General features: G+C 38.0%; 1 protein-coding gene across 1 annotated transcript in view; it reads left to right on the forward strand.

Annotated features, from left to right (window-relative positions):
* LOC103041015 (pyroglutamylated RF-amide peptide receptor) overlaps positions 1-22,163 on the forward strand; it is a 56,255-nt gene extending 34,092 nt beyond the window's left edge. Inside the window, exons 4-7 of the mRNA XM_007240638.4 lie at positions 5,133-5,194; positions 7,518-7,750; positions 7,848-7,945; positions 19,269-22,163. Coding sequence (XP_007240700.4) covers positions 5,133-5,194; positions 7,518-7,750; positions 7,848-7,945; positions 19,269-19,753 — 878 coding nt within the window. The 3' untranslated portion in view covers positions 19,754-22,163. The remainder of the gene's footprint in view (positions 1-5,132; positions 5,195-7,517; positions 7,751-7,847; positions 7,946-19,268) is intronic.
* Positions 22,164-24,549: the final 2,386 nt, after the last annotated feature.

Genomic DNA, 24,549 nt, shown 5'->3' on the forward strand with positions numbered 1-24,549 from the left:
GAGGGGTAGGGGGCGAGTGGCTTTTGGCTGATTGCGTGCTGCGCCTGTTCGCAGTGCTACTTAAACGGAAAATAGAAAAAGTTTATCGAATCCTATTGTCCGGCTTATTATAGTTATCGCGATATATATTTTCCTTGATAACTATCGTTATCGTTTTATCGCCCAGCACTAATATATATATATATATATTTTTTTTTTTTTTTTTTTTTTTTGTAAGAAAAATGCAGTGTCCTTTTTCATGTCCTTTAGTCAGTGGTTACACTACTAAACAACTCCCAGTGTACATTGAAGTACGATAATTACCACCAGATCTGTCTTAATATGGCTGTAGTGGCTGTTTGCTCAGTTTGCTATACAAGCAATAAATAGGTAGGCAGGTTGGTGACAAATTTCACCAGAATCTATTATTTAATCATTTAAGGGGCATTTAAAAAAAACTGTGCACACACCTGTAACCTGTAGCTTGAACAAGAATGATGATCAGGGTTATACACATTTGTATATATATATATATATATATATATATATATATATATATATATATATATATATATATATTTATATATATATATATTTATATATATATATTTATTTATTTATATATATATATATATTTATATATATATATCTGGGTCCAGGGCCAACAATTTATGTGTTGTTTATGTCCAGGGCCAACACAGTTTATGTGTCACATACAGAGCACCCCTACTCCTGCTTTTGCAAGCCACTTATTAAACTTATTGTGCTTTATGTTCATTTACTGAGTAGAGTTCTGCTCTAATAATAATTGATTCCAGTGGGCCAAGACTGCATGTCAAAGGACAGCTGAATAATGTCCTGTTTCTTGAGTTTATTTCATGGCCAGATATCTGTGAGGTGTGTGTGTGTGTGTGTGTGTGTGTGTGTGTGTGTGTGTGTGTGTGTGTGTGTTTGTTGGTATGTGGGGGAGTGTGTGCATAGTTAATGATCAAATGTCTGTACTGGTAAGTAGAGACTGGGGATCGCTTTTTTATAGCTTGAGACTGATGTTCTTTTGAAGCAGTGCAACTGGTGTTGAATGCCAAGACTCTTTGCCGGGGGTGATAATCACTGAAGTTGGGCAGATTGTGTGCGAGTGAGGTGCTGAAAGGGGTCAGGGCACATCAAACTCTACAATAAATGAGGACTGCAGCAGTGTATATGTGTGTGTAAGTGTGTGTTTGTGTGTTCCAACTGAGTGTGTGTTTCTGTTTCTTGCACAAATTGGATTTTGCCCCTTTGTTATGTCTGAAACTGGCCTATAAGCCAAAACATGCAGCTTGTGGAAAAAAAGACAAATAAACAAAACAGCTGTAAAGTACAAAGGAAAAGTGTTGTTTTAACCCTTACAGTCCAGACCCAGTTCTAAACATTGATACAAGGTTCATAATTGGATAAGTTAAATTATTTTTCGAGCTTATTCATGTCTCTTTTCTCTTATTGCAATAAAGAAGTACAGAATAAAGAATAAAGACTGTACATACTTAACAGTCTTAAAATCCTGTTGTAACATAAATGACAACATTACTGTTGTGTAAAAAAGTGTTTACCTTAAATGTTTCAGATTATCAAACAAATTTAAATATTGGTCAAAGACCACACAAATGACCACAAAATACAGTTTTTAAATTAAGGTTTTTATTATTAAGGGAGAAGAAAAATCCAATCCTACATGGCCCTGTGTGAAAAAGTTAAAACCCAACCTAACTGTGGTTTATCACAACTCAAATTCGATTACAGCTTCGCTTACAATGCATTACTGGCTGATAATGTCACTCATAAAATGCCTCTCAGCCAATCATATTGCAGGGTCGGAACTAACTGAGGTATAATATACGGTATATTAGTGCAGACAGATTTCATGAAGCTGTGGGTGTTCCCTAGCCGTCTCCTAATCAGCAGATTGGCTGGTCTTTCCCAAACTGTAAACTGTGAATTTCCTGTCATGTAATAAAATCACAGAACCACATGATTTGAGATGCTAATTGCTTCAGTCTACCATTATTAATAAATAATAAAAAAAATACAATGAACTATTCTTCACACAATGTAGTCCATTAACGGTGGGCACTGTTGCCAGGCAACGTGAGAGTAAAGGTTTAGCCATAACAATGTGCTGTAGCCACTCCATTAAACAAAATATGTGTATTCAAAGTTTTTAGTTTCAATAGAAAGAAATAGATATTTGATCTCTTTTTAAATGGACTCTTACTTTAAAGAACTCTCCCTGGCTAAGCAGTCTAACAGGAAAAGTGAAACATTTTCTTCAGTTGTGTTCCATCTCTTTACACCATTTGACACCACTGTTAACTAAAGTTAGGTTAGTTAGTCTGCCTGAGAGTGTGCCCGACCAAATGTCCAGTTTTCTCAGGCTGTTGGGTCAAGAAAATGGTCTTTGACCTTGTTCTACATTTTTTATGCTATTTTTTATTTTATATAAAGCTTTGGCGTGACTGTGAAACATGGTGGTGGCAGGATCATGCCGTGGGGCTGCTTTTCTTCAGCAGGGACAGGGAAGCTGGTCAGAGTTGATGGGAAGATGGATGGAGCCAAATACAGGGCAATCCTGGATGAAAACCTGTTGGAGGCAGCAAAACACTTGAGACTGGAAGGAGATTCGCCTTCCAGCAAGACAATGACCCTAAACATACAGCCAGAGCTACAGTGGAATGTTTTAAATCGAACAGTATGTGTTCATGTGATAGAATGACCCAATCGAAGTCCTGACCCAAATCCCACTGAGCTTCTGTGGCAAGACATGAAAATTGCAGTTCACAGACCCTCTCCATCCAACCTGGCTGAGCTTAAGCTGTTTTATAAAGAAGAATGAGCAAAAATCTCAGAATACTTTTGCACATCACATTTTTCATATTTTTGTTTGATTTAAAAAAAAATAAGAAAACATGTATCATTTTCATCTCACTTCACTATGTGCTGCTCTTTGTTGCTCTCAGTTCTCAGTTGAAGTCTCAGTAAAATACTTTTAAGTTTGTGATTGTAACAAAAAGAAAAAATTAGTGACAAAATGAGAAAACATTTAAGTGGCATGAATACTTTTGCAAGCAACTGTATGCCTTAAATTAGCAACGAGATTTTAGGATCATAACTTTTTTTTTTAACTGTATTAACCGGAATTCATCAGACTGAATGAGCTATATGATATTATTTTATTAGTATGTATGTATTAGTATGTATGTTCCTGTAAAAGCTGTCTGCAGTAAAAAAAAAAAAAAAAAAACAGCGCTAGGCTGCTAAATTGCACCCGTAAGTCAAATTAAAGAAGACTGTCATTATGTTTCAGCTTTACACAAGTGCCTTACTGGCGCACGGTGAGACTGCAGAACGGAGTGTTCCATTCAGAATAAGTAAACAACAGTAAAATTATAATAATTGTATTATTCCTAATTATAGGACAGCCTTAACTCGTTTGTAAAATTCCTGACATCCAGCAGCAGGTATGTATAGTAAACAAAGTTACAAAAAGATAAAATATAATGATGCATATAAATACAACTAAATAAAAAATAAAATGAAAAGTATAAAAGTACAGTCTTTAGTGTGTGTGTGATGTAAAATGGAGGTAGTGCAGTTGAACACAATAGACAGTGAACACCAGTTGATGTGCAAAAAGTGAGGATAACTGATGTCAGCCATACAGAAAGTGCAAATACAGTTATATAATAATTTAAATTTAGCAGTGCAAATGATACGTAAACAGTAGATGAATGAACTAGTGAATGAACTACTAGTGCAACATAGGGAAGAACTATAAAAATAGTGTTATAGGCATCAGCAAGACTGAGAGTGTGACCATAGATGGGGGTGTGTCCATGGTGTGGCCAGAATTGCTGGAAAGAAAAAGTGTCACAGAGTCTTCAGTTTGCTGTTAAACAGTCTTATGGCCTGAGGGACAAAAGACTTTCGGAGTCTGTCTGTGGAGCAGGACTGGGACAGCAGTCTGCCGCTGAATGAGCTCCTCTGCCTGGTGATGGTGCTGTGCAGAGGGTGGGGAACATTGTCCATGATGTTCAGCAGCTTGCTGAGGGCTCTCCTCTCCGCCAGTGGTGTTAAGGACTCCAGCTCTAGTCCCAGCACAGAACCAGCTTTCCTCACCAGCCTGTCCAGTCGTCCAGCATCCCTCTTGCTGATGCTGCCTCCCCAACACACTACAGCGTAAAAGAGGACGCTGGCTACCACAGACTGGTAGAACATCAGCAGGAGTTTCTGGCAGATGTTAAAGGACCCAAGCCTTCTGAGGAAGTACAGTCTGCTCTATGTACTTTATGTACTTAACAAAAAAAGGTGAAATAACTGAAAACATGTTTTATATTCTAGTTTCATCCAAATAGCCACCCTTTGGTCTGATTACTGCTTTGCACACTCTTGGCATCATTCTCTTTATGAGCTTCAAGAGGTAGAGTCACCTGAAATGGTTTTCCTACAGTCTTGAAGGAGTTCCCAGAGGTGTTTAGCACTTGTTGGCTCTTTGCCTTCACTCTGCGCTCCAGCTCACCTCAAACCATCTGGATTGGGTTTAGGTCCGGAGACTGTGGAGGCCAGGCCATTTTTTATTAAGTACATAAACCTCCACATGTGTTCATTCATAGTTTTGATGCCTTTAGTAAGAATCTACAATGTAAATAGTCATGAAATAAAGAAAACGCATTAAAGGAGAAGGTGTGTCCAATCTCTGCAATCACTGTTTTATACTGTGTCGTACAAACTGCTAGAATAGTGCAGGGCACGATTATTAAAAATAGACCCTGAGCATTTTTATATGCAGTTTTTATTCCGCTGTGGTGCCTCATGACACATGTATCCAGTGTGAAAGGCCTTATTGAGTAGCATATGCTTGTGCTGCCATGTATTGAACTGCACGTTTACCACGTCTGGTGGGAAATGGGCATGCACACTGACCACTGTTTCAAGTTTGTGAGATTTAACATTGATTTTGAGCTTTTGCTCTGATGTGTCTTTTTTTAGTCTAAACGAGAGTACGACTATATAAATCTTAGACAGCAAGCCTAGTAACTTTGTGTATTTCTCCATAGCTGTTTGTGGGGTGTTCTAATGGTTTTCCAGCTAAAGCGTTGTATGCTTTCTTTGTTTTACAGCGGCTGTGTGGCTGATTGCTTTGGCAATAGCAGCGCCCATGTGGTTCGTCCAGAAAGTAGAGGTAGGTTCTGATTGTCTGTTCGACACTGTATCCTTTAGTTTAAGTCCAGATTCATTAAGTCACATCACCGTTGCCAATGTGTTGACCCATCATTTTGAATGCTTAAAACACATGTATGTGACGTATGTGTTTTTGCTGCATTGTCATGTAAACACACTGTGAATCACTTGGCTGCATCACTGTATTTTATTACATAGAGAGAGAAAAAAGCGAGAGATCTTGAAAATAATACACACATCCATGAATAGGAATACGGCACTTACAAGGGTCCTTTAAAACCCAGTGGGATTAGATCCGCATCATGAATGCAGGGTGAGGATTGTGTGTTCTTTTGTCTGTATAGGTTATCGTAGTTCTCCTTTGAGTGGAAGTTCATATGTTTTTCTTATAAAAATGGGTCAGTGGGAATGCATTATAGCATGAAGCCATTCATTGCCCTGTTTATGATGGAACACGTTTTGTGAGTGGCTTTCCACGAATGCACTCCCCGTGAAAACAGAAAACGGAAAAAACAGAATATCTGTATATAAATGTGTTATACTAAACATGCATTAGGTATGACGCACAACAAGCTCAGTAAAATGTTTAAAAAAAAAGCAGTTTTAAGGCAGTTTTACACCGAATCATATTTTTATTGACAAACATGTCTGTTTTTAAAAATTAACACATACAAACAACATTATTGGTGTAATATTATTTGCTGTCTTTTACACTACGTCCATAACTAATGGTGCTGTTTTATCATTGTCAGATGCATTAAAATCAAACTGACTGACTAGAACAGCTTATCTTTTTTAGAGCAGAGAACAAAAGCCTATATGTGGATCTACAGGGGTTGGACAATGAAACTGAAACACCTGTCATTTTATTGTGAGAGGTAATCTTCATTAACTGCACATTGCACCAGTAAGAGCAGAGTGTGAAGGTTCAATTAGCAGGGTAAGAGCACAGTTTTGTTCAAAATATTGCAATGCTCACAACATTATGGGTGATTTCAAAAGAGGACAAATTGTTGGTGCACGTCTTGCTGGCACATCTGTGACCAAGACAGCAGGTCTTGGTGATGTATCAAGAGCCACGGTATCCAGGGTAATCTCAGCATACCACCAAGAAGGACAAACCACATCCAACAGGATTAACTGTGGACACAAGAGGAAGCTGTATGAAAGGAATGTTCGGGTGCTAACCCGGATTGTATCCAAAAAACATAAAACCACGGCTGCCTAAATCACGGCAGAATTCAATGTGCACCTCAACTCTCCTGTTTCCACCAGAACTGTCCGTCGAGACAATAAATTATTGTGGTCTAAAACAAGGTGTTTCAGTTTCATTGTCCAACCCCTGTACATGCTGATTATAACATTTTAGAGATTAAAATATATATGTTTGGGAATTAAATTGTTGTTTACAGAGACTTTATGTAGCTGCTTTGTTTTTTCTCTAGGTGCTTTCTAGTTTGTTTTTCTTCCACAAAAAGCCATAACCTGTAGCATAACCTGCTAATGAGCACTTGTGCGAAGAAAGAAAATTAAAGTACAAAAAAAAGGAAATGTATGGTCGTGGTGAAAGTTCTGATCACATTTACTAAATGCAGAAATTAAATATGTGAAAATGTACATAATCAGTCAATAATTTTAGAATACATAATTTTTTTTCCTTTATTTTTGCCATTTAACCACTTCAGGTCCAATCATTAAATAGAATTGTCCCAAAAATTAAAATCTGCCAGGGCCAATAAGTGTTTTTTTGAAAGGGCTTTTTCACACCAGCACTATTTGGTCTGGTTGAAACAGGCTCTGGTTCGTTTGCATCCTTAATGCGGATCAATTGGCCCGGTGTGAAAACAGTAATTGCACCAAGACTACCCAGAGGAAGTGGTCGTAGTCCTGTTCCAAACTCCAGAGCGGTATCCGAGCTCGTGATCCAGGCTCGATCTGATTGAATAACCTAATATACTCCTCACATTTGAGCTACACAGCTGTTCAGGTGCAGTTTAACCTGATTAATTACCCAGATAAGTATCAAAGCCGTGAACATGCTGTGTTTGTACACTGAATGCCATATATGCAACTCCAATCAAAACCAATTAAAAACACTGTGTTTAAAACACAGCAAATTTCCTGCATTCATTGTTAAAGCAGATGGGACCCATCTCTGTCCTCCATTTGTGGGGCCAACATGGAACCATTGGACAAAACCTTTTGGGTCTCAATTAGGCTACACAAGCTAATGGACACTTTATCTGGGGGAAAAAACTATACTCTTAAAACTTCTGGTTCTCCTTTTTTGCCTTTATACTAACCTTTAAACTTTAACCCTACAGGTGAAATATGACTTCTTGTTTGATGTCTACCACACCTGCTGTCTGGAGGTGTGGTCAAACCACCACCAGAGGCTGGGCTACACCGCCTGCCTGTCCGTATTGGTCTTTCTGGTTCCCATGCTGACCATGGCGGTTCTGTATGGGAAGATAATGAGAGAGCTTTGGGGAAAGCACAGAGTTCACGAGGCCATGTTCCAGACGCTCCCAGGCTCTGAAATCAACAAGATCACCAGGTCAGAAGCCTGCACTGACCACCTGGCCACTTTATTAGAAACTCCTACAGTCCTGTGCTTCCACTCACTGGCCACGTTCTTGTTCTTCACTTTACAGGAGGAAGAGAAGAGCAGTGAGGATGATGGCAACAGTGGTTCTTCTGTTTGCTGCTTGCTGGTCTCCATTTCACCTTGTGTCACTGCTGCTGGACTATGGTAATACACACACACAGAGACACACACACAATGTGTGACTGTTCCTCACTTAGTGCTGGACGATATGGCAAAAAATTATATCACGATATATTCCTTAATTTCGGTCGATACGATATAATTTCGATATCGATATAAACTATATAAAACTATATAAAATACTTTGAAGGCCTCAGAAAAACTGCTAAGAATCCCTGCAATGGAAATCTGTACACTACTGTCTGAAATCTTAAATTGAAGTCTTTAAAGCCTCCTCTCACAAAAAACTGTATAATACTTTATAAATAAAAAATTATCAGAATAAATCAATGCTCACTTTTATTTGCATGTAGCAAAATAAAAACATGACATCCCTGTCAAACATAAACCTATAACCTATATACAAATTACCAATATAAATAACTTTACATTACAACAGAGGCAGAGGTTCTTATTCTTTTGTAAACATATTTAACAGATCAAAACAAAAGTGCTTCAACCAGAATAGGGAATAGAAAAAGCCTTCATATGTATAAAGGGAACATGATATCCCTGTCAAATAAACAAACCTATATAAACTATAAATAACTTAGATACAACATAAACTTACAAGTGTTTTAGCCAGAATAAGGAAGATATTGTGTGTAGTGAATCTGCTTGAGGTGGAGGAACGGATGTATTACTGTTGCTGGTCGGCTCCACTCTCCAGAACAATTTGGAGCAAGCTGAAGTCTGAAGTTTATCAAACCTTTGAAAGTCGAACCACTGAATTAGACCTGCCTCCCTCAACTATCCGCTCATTCTTCATTTAAAATGTCCTGCGATGAAAACGAGCGGGTTAGGGTCGGTTTCGTTTCATCGCGGGAGGTTTTAGGTGCGGAGCGGAGAGGAGCCGAGTGCAGCCGAGATCCGTTCGGTTAGGGTCTGTTTCGTTTCATCGCGGGCGGGTTTTGGGTGCGGAGCGGAGCGCAGCCGAGATCCGTTCGGTAAGGGTCGGTTTCGTTTCATCGCGGGCGGGTTTTGGGTGCGGAGCGGAGCGGAGATCCGCTCGGTTAGGGTCGGTTTCGTTTCATCGCGGGCGGGTTTTGGGTGCGGAGATCCGCTCGGTTAGGGTCGGTTTCGCTTCAAGGCGGGCGGGTTTTAGGTGCGGAGCGGAGATCCGCTCGGTTAGGGTCGGTTTCGCTTCATCGCGGGAGATTTTAGGTGCGGTGCGGAGAGGAGGCGACCCAGGTCTAGCCTAGCCTAGCCTAGCTGGCTACGTGCCTGTATGATTGCGTCATCACGCACTGACGTAGCCCGGCTATGTTCAGGGATGCAGTGAACTGACGCCGCTAAAAAACGCTTGTCTGTAAATAATACATATCGATAAATCACAAAAATGATATCACCGTTATTGAAACATTTCTTATCGCGATAAATACCGATATCGAAATATTGTCCAGGCCTATCCTCACTATATAGATATTTGTAGATGTAAAATGTCAATATAAATGATTGTATTACAAGTAATTTAGGAGCAGTTATATTGATCCAATAACTATAAAATTGCCAGATTTACATTGCAAAAAAATAAATAAATAAAAGTTGCATGACAGTGATCTAAGGGAATTTTCATTACATCATATTGATGAAAACATTAAGATAATTATTATATGGTATTCTAAAAACTTAAGTGCGTCAACAGCTTGAAAATCTCCAACTATAGTAAATTTAACAATATTAAAGGTTAGGGTTGTCACGATACCAGAATTTGGACCAACTGTAATATCACGATTCTCGATACCAAAACAATACTTAGAAGAAGAAAAAAACACAACAATAAAATGGTCTAAACATGAAGGAATTTCTATCCGGCATGTCATTCTTTCTGTTTAACTGCTTTATCAGATTTCTAAACCCGGATTTCCCAACATACAGGCACTTGGTCCATGCAGATGTATTAAGCTACAGCTCTGTTTAGTCTTTCTGCATTTTTGGAAGATATATCACTATTATTTGACTCCTTTGAAGGTAGTAACTGGGCTTTATACAGTATTGAAAGCATCTAACACATCTAACATCTAGCACTAAAGACCCATATCGATGGTGACGACTTTTGCCACATTTCAGGCTTCAAACATAAAGATATGAAATTGTAATTTTTTGTGAAGAATCAACAAGTGGGACACAATCGTGAAGTGAAACTAAATCTAATGGATATTTAAAATTTTTTTTAGAAATAAAAATTATTAGTATTATTAGTATTATTTATTTTACTTTAATTCTGGATATATAGAGATATTTCAAGTGCATTATTAGTATCATGACATTGTAGATCATCAGTGTTGGGAAGGTTACTTTTAAAATGTAATCCCTTACAGATTACTGATTACATCACTCAAAATGTAATTTGTAATGTAATCAGTTACATTACTTCAAGTGAGTAACGTAATCTGATTACTGTTTTGTGACGAAAATAGCATTTAGTTTTAGTCACAATTCAGTAATTTAGTCGACTTAGTTTTAGTCAACTTAATGTCATAAGAATATAGTCTACTAAAATTACAGTAAATTTAGTCGACTAAAATGTAAAGGGTGTAAATGTAAATGCTTTTTTCATCAGTTTCCTTGAATTATTAACTATACACTTATACGAAATGAAACGTTTAATAACCACTTGAGTAATATTGTTAATGTTTGAATGTGAAATATATTTATTTATGATTTAATGTATATTATTATTATTATTATTATTATTATTATAGGTGTGTGACTATATATATTTTACATTAAAAATTTTGCTCTAGAAATCAGGTCATAAAACAACTGAATAGTTAAATTATAGTTTAAACAGAGCTGTAAATGCAAAAACAGCTTTTAAATGATCTAGTTTTATCTCCAGCACTAACCCAGCACACCTACTGGAGCTACAGTCTATAAATGAGATCAAAAACACACCTTCACACACTGTCCTGTAGAGATGCTCTCAGGATGTACTGAGAGACTTCATGAGTTAAAGTGAGAAACTTATGAGAAAGTGCTGTAAGGAACTTTACACAGACTTTTGGGTTCATAGATTCACTTATTTTATTGTTTTATTTTGGTTATATTATTGAGTTCCTTTCTGACCTGTTCCTGCTTTAACACTAGCTATATCTTTCCCACTGTGAGACTAAACAGATGATCTGATCTTAATGAGTGAGTTCTGTATCAGTTCTGTGTTTTAGTGCACTGCCGAGTTAAACACCCCATCAGCTCATGAAATAACATCAGTATTAAAACGCGGATCTCTGCATGGAGATCTGTGGGACTCTGGTCTGCAGAAGCTGAAAGATTAGTGGTGTTTTTACCGGAGATGGAGTCGCTCCACACGGTTTACACGTTATCTTGTTTTTTGCGACGTCAAAAGAGAAATATATCGCCCCTCTCTCTCTCTCCTTGCTGAACACTGTCGAGTTAACTTCCAGTCGAGCTCCGTAAGTATCGACAGGTTAATTCCCGGGTTTGTAACTGAGCGCGCGGCGCTACTGCAGGAAAAACAGGTACTGATTGGATGAGTACCCCGCTTGTCCCGCCTCTCCACCTTCGCTAAAGTAGCAGTGATTGGATCTCTTCCTAACTGGTCACTACCTTTCACAGAACTAAATCAGTTCTGATTGGATTTCGTCCCTGCCAAACATTTTCGTCTCGTTTTTATTCGTTGACCAAAATGTCAATTAATTTCGTCTCGTTGTGTGTGCGGAGCCGCTGTCTGCCCCTCCTCCCTGTGTGTGTGTGTGCGCAGCGAGATGGGAGAAGGGGCAGACAGTTCCCTGTCATATCAGAGCGATTCACCGCAAAATGTTATTTGCGTTTTGTCAGTGTTGGAAGAGCAAAAAAATAGGAAAGTACCGCAATGTAATCCTTTAAGTTTAGCAGAGTAACTGTAATCTGATTACCATTTATTGAAGCAGTAACTGTAACGGATTACAGTTACTTATAATTTGTAATCTGATTACGTAACGCCGTTACATGTAATCCGTTACTTCCCAACACTGTAGATCATTGACTTCTGTTACATATCTGATAAATTCTTGTATTTATTTATTGATTGTAGTACCCCAATTAGGAGTGTGCCATATCATATCGTATGAAATAATAAAATACAATTTTCTTTTTGTTGCAGTGTCGTATTCTAGAAACTTTTTTTTTAATTCAGTGTTTTGTCATATCACCAAGATTATTGTTATCGCAGAAATACCATGAATTATTGTGATATTATTTTAGGGCGATATATTGCTCACTTCTAGTCTACGGCATAGTCTGTTCAAATGGCCTATGCCTTTGTGAGCATTTATAGTTGGTCCACATTGCTGTGTGTCCTTAATGATCTCCAATAGTACTAGCTTAGTATTGTTCAATATTAACCCTGTGGTGTAGATGTGTCTTAAATAAAGACAGTTTCTGTAAGGCTCACACTACTGTAACATGGCTGTGTCCCAAACTGTTCATTGCTAACTATAGTACAGCACATTCAGCTCTGTGGGAAGTAGTACAGTAGTTTGTGGATAATGGATACTGGGCAAAATTGTGAGATTCGTTAAACTGTGTCAGGATGGGTTGAGTTTCAATGAATTCATGAATCACAAATTCCTAGAAAGACTGATTGCCAGACATAGTAATGCACAGGCACACAGTCAGGCTGCTGCTGGACTGTAATAACACATGGCAGTGGCACATTTCCCTCCACCTCACACTTCTGCTTTACACACACCTCTCCATCCTCTCACACTCACTTCACTATGGCAACAGAACCACAGGAAACATCTTAAACACATTCAGTTCTACACATCCTCGACACAACTCCTTCAGATCTTTTCTTCTCTGCTTAATGAACATTCCTCATCCCCACATGAATTTCACACAGCTCTTCATCTTCATCTACATCTCCTCATCCTGTGACTTCTCTTTCCCATTATTTAACAGTGTCACTAATGAATTCATGCAAATAAGAAAGCAGCAGCCGCTCGCCCAACTCTTTTATACTCACTGTAATGAAGGTAAAGAAGATCTCTGCCCTCGGTTCAAACTTTTCCATTTAAAAAAAATCTAACTACAGATGACAAGGAAATAATTCAAAACTAGGTTTACTTTTATTTTGGTTTCACTTAAATATGACATTACATTTATGACTGAAAACAGAAATAAAACAGTAGACGAGTCACAGAAAATTGTGATACAATTGTGATAGAATCTTTGAAAGAGCACTTATTTTTGTTTTCCACAATTAATCACAGATTCTCAATGGAGCGCAATAACGCTGCAGTTTTTAGAAATATTAGGATTTCTTTCCAGACTAATATATGCTTTATGCTGATGTGCTGAGGAATTTTAGGGTTATTTAGCTGTAAAAATGACAATGTGCGATTTTAGTGTTGCACTTCTCCAGCTCTCTGGTAATTCTTTGGCGCAGGTTATAGAGCTGTGTTAAGGCAACTTGAGAAGAGTATTTGAATACGTTTGTCACTTATGTATACATTTTACCAGTCAGCTTGTAAGGAGCAGTAAAGCCACACCACTGTAGGGTTGCCAACTTTTTGAAAATGGAATAAGGTAAGGGGGGGGGGGGGGGGGCAGACACTTTTAGTATTGGATTAATTAGAACCACATGTATAATATACAGTACTGTGCAAAAGTTTTATGCATCAAAACAAATTAAACTAATCCATTTGTCTCAGCAATATGAGTGTTTTTACCGGAAAAAAGGACCAGACATGATTTGAACAGCTGCAAATAAACATACATACAGTAAAATGTAACAGGAATTCTCATTTTTAACTAAGTGTGTTATTTCCAGTGAGCCGAGTGTAGGGATTCCAGATTTTTCCTGGATGCTCCTCAGCCAGCATGTGTATATGTTCAGTTCCAGCAGCAACTCATCTGATTTAACAAATTTACCAAACCAGGTGTTGATATGATGAAAACTATGAATAACTCTGTTAAACTTAATATTTTTAAGGAAAACATGGCTGTAATAGCTCTGCTTTTTGTAAAATTGCTGTTCGTTTTTATTGTAATCCTAGTGCTTTATTGAGCTAATAAACACTTACTTCACACATAAGAAACTTTTGCACGTAACTGTATGTTTCGTTCAGAAATATGTTGTTCATAACAAAAATATTTTAATGTAAGGAATTAAATCGATCATTTTACGCATAATACATGCTTTCAAATGTGCTTTGATATTGATCTGATTTTTATAACATATCAGCTTCTGGACACTGCTCCCTCTCCCTGTATTCTCCTCTCCCTGCATTCTCCTCAGCCCCTCGTTTCTCTCCCGCCGCATGCTGTTTAACGTTGTACGTTAGCACGGGTCTCTACGTTCTAAATCACCCACTATCACAGGAATAGTGCACTATATTGTGTGTAAACCAAAGGTAAATAGTGCACTGTTTCTGTGATAGGAAGGGAGTGATTTAGAACGCAGTTACAGCCACCGCTCTGCCTCCCTCCACTAGAGAACAGCCACTTCTGAACAGAGGCTGCGCTTCTGATTGGCTGTGAGTCTCCGTGTCATGAGCAATGACAGTCGCAGCCTCTGTTTAGGAGGGGTGGCTGTTCTCCAGCGGAGGGGGGCAGCGCCGCAGCGGTGTTTCTGTCTGAAACAAATCACCCGCCTTAATTACTAACCTCAAAAATACAGGACAAAGTGCGTCCCGAATCAATTCAATACGGACCGCGTACTTTATTGACCAAATGCGGGACGATTCCGTATTTTACGGGATGGTTGGCAACCCTACTCCACTGTTTCACAGTTCTCCAGCAGTATTAGCATTAGCTGCTAAGTCGTCTGCTCGTTTTACGTGTTAAAACAAGCTACGCAGGACGAGCTGCTAGCTAATATTGCCCTGGCTTACCGGAACCTCAAGGGTCTTCAGAATTTTATTTTTAAGTCTATTTTCTGTTTTTGTTAAGGCCAAAAGGTACAGTTTTCTGATCAAAAAATTCTATCCAAAACTAAAACCAGATAAAATGTAACATTTTCCAGATGCCAAATACTAAGCATGCATTTTACCATTTTTCACCACTGAATAAATTAAATAGCAGTAATGTATTTTACTCTAAAGTACATTTTGAACATTATATTATATTTTTATAACGCTTTACCTATTCACTGTCCCAGCAGACATGACAACAAGCACAATAGAATAGCACTGCAGAGGTAAATATAATAATACATTAATACATTTACCTCAGTAGTGCTACTTCTCAAGTTACATTAGAGCAGCTAGACTAGAGCTGCACAGTATATCGTTTTAGTATAATCATCACAATGAGGGTATGTGCACTAGTTAAATCGCAGGATGTGCAGTGTAATATAGACTTTTGGTAAACACATAAATTCAAAGGCTAAGTTACTTTAGCTAACATTAGCATACTAGCCCTGTACAGCTCATATCTTTCAGCTGACAAGCCGGTTTGTAAAAGGAAATATACAAAAAAAAAAAAAAAAAAACTTTTCTCCCTCCTGAGAGAATTTGTGTGTCAGAGCATGAAGCTATTTTTTCTTCACGCTGAGGGAACAGCACCACCAACAAGATAGAATTCACACCAGTTACACAAATACTGTTTACCACCAACTGAGTTCTGACAGAAATCTGCTGCAGTGTCACACAGACTTGGCAACCAGGAGCACAGGGAAGCCATGTTGGAAGCAAAGCACCATCCTTTCAACTGTTACTGTCCCATTTTAACCCTTGAGGAACAGCGGTCACTCCTAGTTGTTTTTTGTATTAATTCTACCGTGAAACTGTGAAGATTTAAAAGGAAATCCAAACATTTTAAATGCTTTTAAGGGACAGTTAAATGTACTAATTTGTTTATAACAGTAAATGTGACATTTTAAAAGAAATTCTCTTTGTGCGCCTGAAAGGGTTAAAGCCGGCTCCTTCTGGTGGTGGTCAGTCAAGTTTATGAAGTACTGAATCAAGTTCTCCTCCTTCAATCTGCATTCCCAAGAAAAACACAACACACTCCTCTAAACAAACACTGATCCCGAATTATGAAAAATGATGACATTATGACACTGCTAATAAAACTGATGCAAAGCTGTAAAAAACTGACATTAGTAAAGTGTAACTGAAAAAAAAAGACAAGTTCAAGCTATTTAAGTGGAGATACTGGAGTTACTGTATCCAGCTCATTGCCAGTGTGTCTTATTGTGAGGACGCACACACACACACACAGGCATGTACTAATTCTCTTAATTAAAGGACCAGTAAAGATTATATTTCAGTAGTAAATGATAAAATGATCAGGATGTATCATCAGACATCAAACATGCTGAGTTAAAGCACTGGCAGTACATGTAGTGATGTACTGCCGGGTCATGCGAGGTCAGCGGACCACATTTTGAAGCTTACGCTGTTCTTTGACGGCGTTAAAGTTAAGTGCTCCTATACTTTGATCTGCTAGTGCTGACTAGGGTTTCCGGCACAAAATAGGTTGGTCAAGACATTTAGCGAACAAGTTACCCTCAGAATTTTTCCTTTTACCTTAAATTCCACCTTAAATGTGGCCGCTCCATCAACTGTTCCAAAACTAGATGTCATTTCAGTCAAGCTAACGTTAGCGACAAATTCTTTTTTTTTCTCTCAGAGTTACTAGAGGCAGCTAGAGTAGCTAAACAAGACATAACTCAGACCCAACTAATCGATTAATACATTATTTGCCACCTATTTTAATAATTATTTTTTTATTTGATTTAATCAAATAGTTGTTGTAGCATTATATGAGCTTTTTTCTAGTATCAACAACACAATCTTCACCTAAAGTCGCTAAAGTCAAAATATGTCGATTCTCCAGTTTCAGCTAGAGATTTTCTGAGTGCGTGTGGTTTATGTTTTGGGGGTGTAAATATACAGAGCGAGGACATGATGACATGATGTACATTTTGTTCTTTGTTCTGCTGGATTTTCTTTTATTTTGAGGGACGGCCTGCAGTGGTTCGTGCCCATGAGACCAGGATTTATTAATGTGTCCCTGGCATTAACACTGGCCACATTTTGCAGGGATCCCACTGTTCAGTTTCATAATTATTTAGGTCCTTGTTTGCAAAAAAAAAACGCATTTTCTTTTGTGTGGCTCGTGAGCAGACGTAGGGATTTAATTGGCTGTTTTAGTTTACAGAGGTGAGTCACTTGCCAGCAGGTCACCTAAGAAGACAGGCATTCTGAAATGAGATTAAATTATACCCAGGACCACTTACTGAGACTTACTTTGTTACTTAGAATTCAATGTGCACCTCAACTCTCCTGTTTCCACCAGAACTGTCCATCGGGGCAATACATTATTGTGTCTAAAACCAGATGTTTCAGTTTCATTATCCAACCTCTGTATATTAATTGTTTTAGAAGGTATACCAAGGAATCAGGAGGAAATTCAGTGCATAAAGAGCAAAGGCAAACCTGAAAACCTGAGATCTGACTGAGACATGGGAGACAACTACCATTGGCTGATAGAATCACATGAGCAAGGGATTACTTTGGAAAACCTTTGTCAAGCTCTGGAATCAACAGTTAAATTTACTTTACTGTGCTATAAGACACTATTTGTTAACGATGTCTACAAGTGGTTTTGTCATCTCTGGGCTTGGAGGTGTCAGGAATGAACCATCTTTGAGTGGAAACCTGTTGTGGTCAGCCAAATCGGTATTTCAGAACCCTGAAGAACCTTCTTATCATGCAAATATGTGTTGAATGTTGATGGTTCTATATAGAACCAGATAATTGTCTACAGAACCCTCAAAGATCCAAGCTTTTTTAATGTACAATGGAAAATGAAAAGTAAGATGTTGAACCAATTTCACAATATCAAAATTGTTTCAACTTTCAAAATGCTTTAACCTTGACCATGACGTTGAGTCAGCTATAAATAAATGTTAAAATTCCGGATGGGTGAGCTCTCCTACTCCAACTTAATGGAACATCCCCAGCTATGGTGGAAGAATGAGTAGGAATAGGAATCAGTACAGGCCTTTTATTTTTTTACAGAGAAGGACTATTTACGTCATGGCCAGTAGTTTGTGCACATCAGCTTTCCCTTCCAGAATTAAGGAAATAGTAGTGTGCACTCCCTCTGCTTTATAAGTCTGTATACTGTATACTTGGAGAAGCTATTCCAATCAAAGAAAGTTGAACAACTGTATCATACACTGACATGCGAAATATCCAGTCATAGGACTGGAATTAATATCATATGACTTTTGCCATGTCCCATGGAAGCAAAAGAAAGCTGTTCTGGACTGTGGGATAAGTGTGTGTGTGTGTGTGTTTCTTCTTTCATTAAATCTGGATGTGGATTTCTCTCTCTCTCAATCTCTCTCATTAAAATAGTTTATTTCAGAAATTCAGTTAAAAATGTGAAACTCATATATTATATAGATGTATTAAACACAGATTGATCTACTTTAAGTGTCTTTTCTTTTACTGTTGATAATTATGGCTTACAGCCAAACAAAACCCAAAAATCAGTGTCTCAGAGAATTTGAATATTAAATAAGACCAATTGGTACTTTTGGCAGTGTGGGCAGTGTGCCAAGTCCTGCTGGAAAATAAAATCTGCATTTTCATAAAAGTTGTCAGCAGAGGGAAGCATGAAGTGCTGTAAGATTTTCAGTCACACAATCACAGTGGACCAACACCAGCAGATGACATGTCTCTCCAAACCATCACTAATTGTGGAAACGTTACACTAGACCTCAAGCAGCTTGGGTTTTCATTGGCTGTAAGCCATAATCATCATCAGAAATTAACTTTTCAATGATATTAATTTTTTTAAGATGCACTAGTGTATATATAAATAAATCCAAATAAGTGATGAGTTTAAACAAAGAAGTTGCTGGAAACAAAAGTTGTAAGTTTGTTATCACAGCAGTGTTCGCTATCAGATTGCAATTACAAACGAGGCTTCGATACCCATATAACAAAAAGGTTCATGTAATGTTAAATTCTAACAGGCTATTTAACATTTATTTAGAACACAGATAACTAACTTTCCAAAACAACACAAAATCAGTGTCGTCGGACACCATATAACTTACTGTATAGCTACCACTTTCCAAGAAGAGGAGATGCGTCTGGGGTTGAAGTCACTAAATGTAAAACATCCACCATACCATATCATACCATCATTACCTGCTATATTTATTCTATAACGCAGATAAATGCTCATGGAGCTTCCCCAGAGCTTTATAGCTGAACCAAATAGACATTTTTGGCCGAATGATTTCAGTTGTCAAATCATTTTCTTTGCTGAAACTATAACACTTCAAATTATTATCTGACAAGTTCGATAAAGTCCTTTCCCTCTTCTTCTCACCTTTCAGGGAAGCTGGACCTGGACCTGGACTCTGAGTTTTTGCTGGTCAGTCTGGTGCAGATCCTGGGCTTCAGTAACTCTGTGTGTAACCCTCTGGTCTATGCCACAATCAACACCAACTTCAAGAGGGAAATGTTGGCTCTTCTTACAAGGAGGCGGAGTCCTGGAGGTGGATGCTGCTGCTGCTTTTTGGGCTCTGCCCACCGATGGAAGGGGCGGTCTCGGGTGGGGATCTCCTCCTCAGAACCGAGGACAGCTACAGAGAGGCGGCCTGGGCTGCGGCCGTGGAGCAAAGTTGCCTGGGAGGCCGAACCTAATGGCACGGCAGAGCCGGACGTGCCTGCGTCACACACTTTCCCCAACATTAACCTGTTCAGCGCCATTCGGCCCAACAAGAACATGGTCACTGTGATACTGAGCGTCACCGACCCACCACACACGAACAGTACCTTTGACCTGGAACAGCCGCTGGGTGGAATTTCCAGTAGATAATCTTGGGAAGGTAGCAGAATTTTAACTGTGACTATCACTGGTGCATCCGGTACTGAAGAGGAACTGAACAATGGGTCCAAGTTCAAAGATATCTAATGTCTCAGGCAAACTTGTACAAAAATATATAAATGGAATTTTTTAAAGTACAGAAGACAGGTAGCCTTTAATTTCTAAAAGAAAGATAAGAGCTGCAAACCATAAGCTCTGCCTTTCTGCCTTATATATATTATGTTATGGAACATATTGTGACAGAGCAGCAAAACATTTAGGGCCCTATTTTCACATCCTTAAAATAGTGACAGAGTTTCTGAATATATCTACGCTGATGTGTTCAGGTACACTTCTGGCGTATTACTATCTTGGCAACGTAAAACACATGTGAACTACTGTCTGATTTGAACCCTGACAACATTCAACAGTCCGACATTCATTGCTATCTTGGCAATGCTGACAAAGACACACTGATGGGTTTTAGTGCTATGCGATTTTCATGATTCGTTCGGTTCATTCGAATTACAGATTTAATGCTTAGTTTTTAGTTTTAAAATGGAGTAATCTCAATTTTACATCTTTACATACAAACATTTCATCTTTTTAATCTAAAATATCAGAAAACACTGCTCATTTCTGAAGTGTTTATCCGTCTTGGTTATCGACGCCTCCCACAGCACTTCGACTCAAACCCCTGGTGGGATAAAGCATATATTTAGCTAGAAATAAATCCTAATGTTTCTAAAATGGCATATTCATCCCTCTCCATTGAGGATCTGAGAATAATTGTGGGAAACAATTATTTCAACAAACAAATCTCTCTCTTAAGGTTTCTTCTGTGACTTGTTTAGTGCGTTATTTCTCAATTTTCAGTCAGAAACACGCGTTCTGAAGTTTAATTCAGTGTTTGTCAGTGTGTGAGTAACTCGGGGTCAGCGCGTGATATGAACGCATGTTTTGAATCATTGATTCACTCAATGAGTCTACTCAACCCAAAGCGTCTGAACACCAAAAAGTTTGTATGTGTCCCAGCTTTTAAATGCCTTATTCTTGGCTATATGTATTTTGTTTGTTTGTTTGTTTGTTTTTGTTTTGTTTTGTTACAGGTAAACCTAGATTGAAATCATTTCTTTGTTATCTGAAGTTAGATTTTTAGTAGGGGGGCAAAAATGTATTAAAATTGAAAATCTTATATCTGATAATCAATTTTTTTTTACACCATAATCACTCAGCACTAATTGGTTAATTGCACGTTATGCCCAAAACAAACTCCTGATTATTTAAGAGAATTAGTACAGCCTTTTGTGCATTTTTAGCCAAGAAGGCATACTTTTGTTGTCATTACGACAGCAAAGAAACATTAAAAAGCTCTAAATCAAGCTGTATGGTGCATGGTTAATGGCTCTTAAAGGAGAACTAGAACAGAATTTTGATGTAGTAAAACATGAGAAAGAGTACTAACCTTTGTTGAATAGCCCACCTCCTTTCTTCTGCAGCTTTCTGAGATGCTGAGGGCTCTACAGATTCTACTATTGAGGTGTGGAGCTACTTATTTATTTAATTAATCTGCAGGGGCATCCATTCTAAAGCAGCTAAAGAATGGAGGTGGGCTATTCAACAAAGGTTAAAAACTCTTTATCATGTTTTACTACACCAAAAGTCAATTATACACCGGAGTTCTCCTTTTAAGTTTGGTTTTAGTCTTAGTCTTCAACAGTTCCGAAATATGTTGAGCAGGCACATGGCAAATGTCATCATGTCAAAGGGTGTATCATACTAACGTTTCATGTGGTAACGCACTATGTGCACACCAAAAGTGATCAGATCACTCAGCATTGCCTGTACAGCAGGCAGTAATTTGCTAGCAGGTGATTCTTCCTTTGCGTGAAGTTAAGCAGAGCTTATTGCAATGTGGAATTCGACCACTTTACTTTGTAAAATCGCTGGCAGGTGCATCACCAGCTAACTGCAAAAACATTGTGAATGAACAGTTCGAGTAATATGCATTACCACACACCAAACTACTTTTTAGCCTGGAATGAGTGCAACCAAGCCAAAGGCCCAAAAACATTTTTGAGCTTAGTGGTGAATCAGTATTCCAGACCTTTTCAGAGAGATTTTCATGAGAACACTTTTCTTTGTTGTTCTGGAAACCTTTGGTTCTACCTCAGTCTGTAAATACTTCTGCTAGTCAAAAAACTGTACCAGGTTCTGGGTGAATCCACCTGATTTCACTACAGAAACTGAAATGAAGGTCTATTGTCAGTGGTGAGATGGCATTTAGCCAGACATTAAGATAATTTAGTCTGCGCGAGATCCATAATTTGATACATAATTTTCTATATTTTGCACATTTGTGTCACACATTGTCTGAGTGTTCAAAGTCATTTTGAAAAGAGGTTTGAAGGTGTCTCCAAAATAAAAGCTGTGCAGATGAATCTAAATGCCTAATTATTTCGTCCCACAGTTGCAGGGGAGATCTCTGGATGAAAAGCACAAAGAAAGTAGCGGATAAATGTCAACCTATGACTCCATATCCAAATGTTCTGTGGAAACCCTTTTTAAAAAAGAAAGTTTTTAACCTTTTAACTCCTGCTTAACCGTTTGGTGGAACATATTCTTATTTAGTTAAATGTAACTCAACCGGATTGTCCCATCTCTGCTGATCAGCAGAGGTACGCTCACTGTCTTTTTCAGGGGTAAGTCTTTCAGTTCTCATCTGCAAATCACTCCACACTAGGGGTGTAACGATACACTCTGCTTACAATTCGATTCGCGATACTGAGATCGCAATTCAATTTTATCACAATATTAAAAAAAACTTTTTTGAAGGATTTTTTCTGAGGTATTGTGGTGTTAGTTTGTGGTGAAATACATGTTTTAGGGTTGTTGTTTTGCGTTTTTATGTGTTTTTGGGTAATTCTGAGCAGTCACCATGAAGAAGTAAAGCGTGCTGGGACCGTGCTTTAAAAGGCCCCCGTCTCCCAGGCTCTAATGTATTGGCTCTGTAGTCATTACTAAACACTGGGAAACTGCTACTTGTCTAAAGTATGTGATATCAAAAACACAAGGGAAATCTAATGGGAAAAACTGGGTCTTCAGGGAAATAAGTCGAATTTATTTATTTATTATTATTTTTTTTTCACTTTTTAATCTCTTTTACAAAAGTTTACTTATTTTACAATATCATCCTACTTTCAATAACATGTTTGTCATGAGCTCTTTAGTGAGTTATTTTAGCTCCTTTTTGGCATTGGCTGTGTATTTACTGTGTACTTTTTAATATATAAAATAGGAACACACACTGACCCACACAGTGTCATGTGACATTGTGACATAGGCTTTCCCATGATGCACTGGGGTGCAGTTGAATTTTTAAATTTGATTAATAATTGAGGAATTGTGTATGAAGGATTTTTTCTGAGGTATTGTGGTGTTAGTTTGTGGTGAAATACATGTTTTAGGGTTGTTGTTTTGCGTTTTTGGGTAATTCTGAGCAGTCACCATGAAGAAGTAAAGCGTGCTGGGACCGTGCTTTAAAAGGCCCCCGTCTCCCAGGCTCTAATGTATTGGCTCTGTAGTCATTACTAAACACTGGGAAACTGCTACTTGTCTAAAGTATGTGATATCAAAAACACAAGGGAAATCTAATGGGAAAAACTGGGTCTTCAGGGAAATAAGTCGAATTTATTTATTTATTATTTTTTTTTTTCACTTTTTAATCTCTTTTACAAAAGTTTACTTATTTTACAATATCATCCTACTTTCAATAACATGTTTGTCATGAGCTCTTTAGTGAGTTATTTTAGCTCCTTTTTGGCATTGGCTGTGTATTTACTGTGTACTTTTTAATATATAAAATAGGAACACACACTGACCCACACAGTGTCATGTGACACTGTGACATAGGCTTTCCCATGATGCACTGGGGTGCAGTTGAATTTTTAAATTTGATTAATAATTGAGGAATTGTGTATGAAGGATTTTTTCTGAGGTATTGTGGTGTTAGTTTGTTTTGAAATACATGTTTTAGGGTTGTTGTTTTGCGTTTTTATGTGTTTTTGGGTAATTCTGAGCAGTCACCATGAAGAAGTAAAGCGTGCTGGGACCGTGCTTTAAAAGGCCCCCGTCTCCCAGGCTCTAATGTATTGGCTCTGTAGTTATTACTAAACACTGGGAAACTGCTACTTGTCTAAAGTATGTGATATCAAAAACACAAAGGAAATCTAATGGGAAAAACTGGGTCTTCAGGGAAATAAGTCGAATTTATTTATTTATTATTATTTTTTTTTCACTTTTTAATCTCTTTTACAAAAGTTTACTTATTTTACAATATCATCCTACTTTCAATAACATGTTTGTCATGAGCTCTTTAGTGAGTTATTTTAGCTCCTTTTTGGCATTGGCTGTGTATTTACTGTGTACTTTTTAATATATAAAATAGGAACACACACTGACCCACACAGTGTCATGTGACACTGTGACATAGGCTTTCCCATGATGCACTGGGGTGCAGTTGAATTTTTAAATTTGATTAATAATTGAGGAATTGTGTATGAAGGATTTTTTCTGAGGTATTGTGGTGTTAGTTTGTGGTGAAATACATGTTTTAGGGTTGTTGTTTTGCGTTTTTATGTGTTTTTGGGTAATTCTGAGCAGTCACCATGAAGAAGTAAAGCGTGCTGGGACCGTGCTTTAAAAGGCCCCCGTCTCCCTGGCTCTAATGTATTGGCTCTGTAGTCATTACTAAACACTGGGAAACTGCTACTTGTCTAAAGTATGTGATATCAAAAACACAAGGGAAA

The sequence above is a fragment of the Astyanax mexicanus genome, chromosome 17 (assembly GCF_023375975.1).
Source record: "Astyanax mexicanus isolate ESR-SI-001 chromosome 17, AstMex3_surface, whole genome shotgun sequence".
Classification (NCBI taxonomy): domain Eukaryota; kingdom Metazoa; phylum Chordata; class Actinopteri; order Characiformes; family Acestrorhamphidae; genus Astyanax; species Astyanax mexicanus.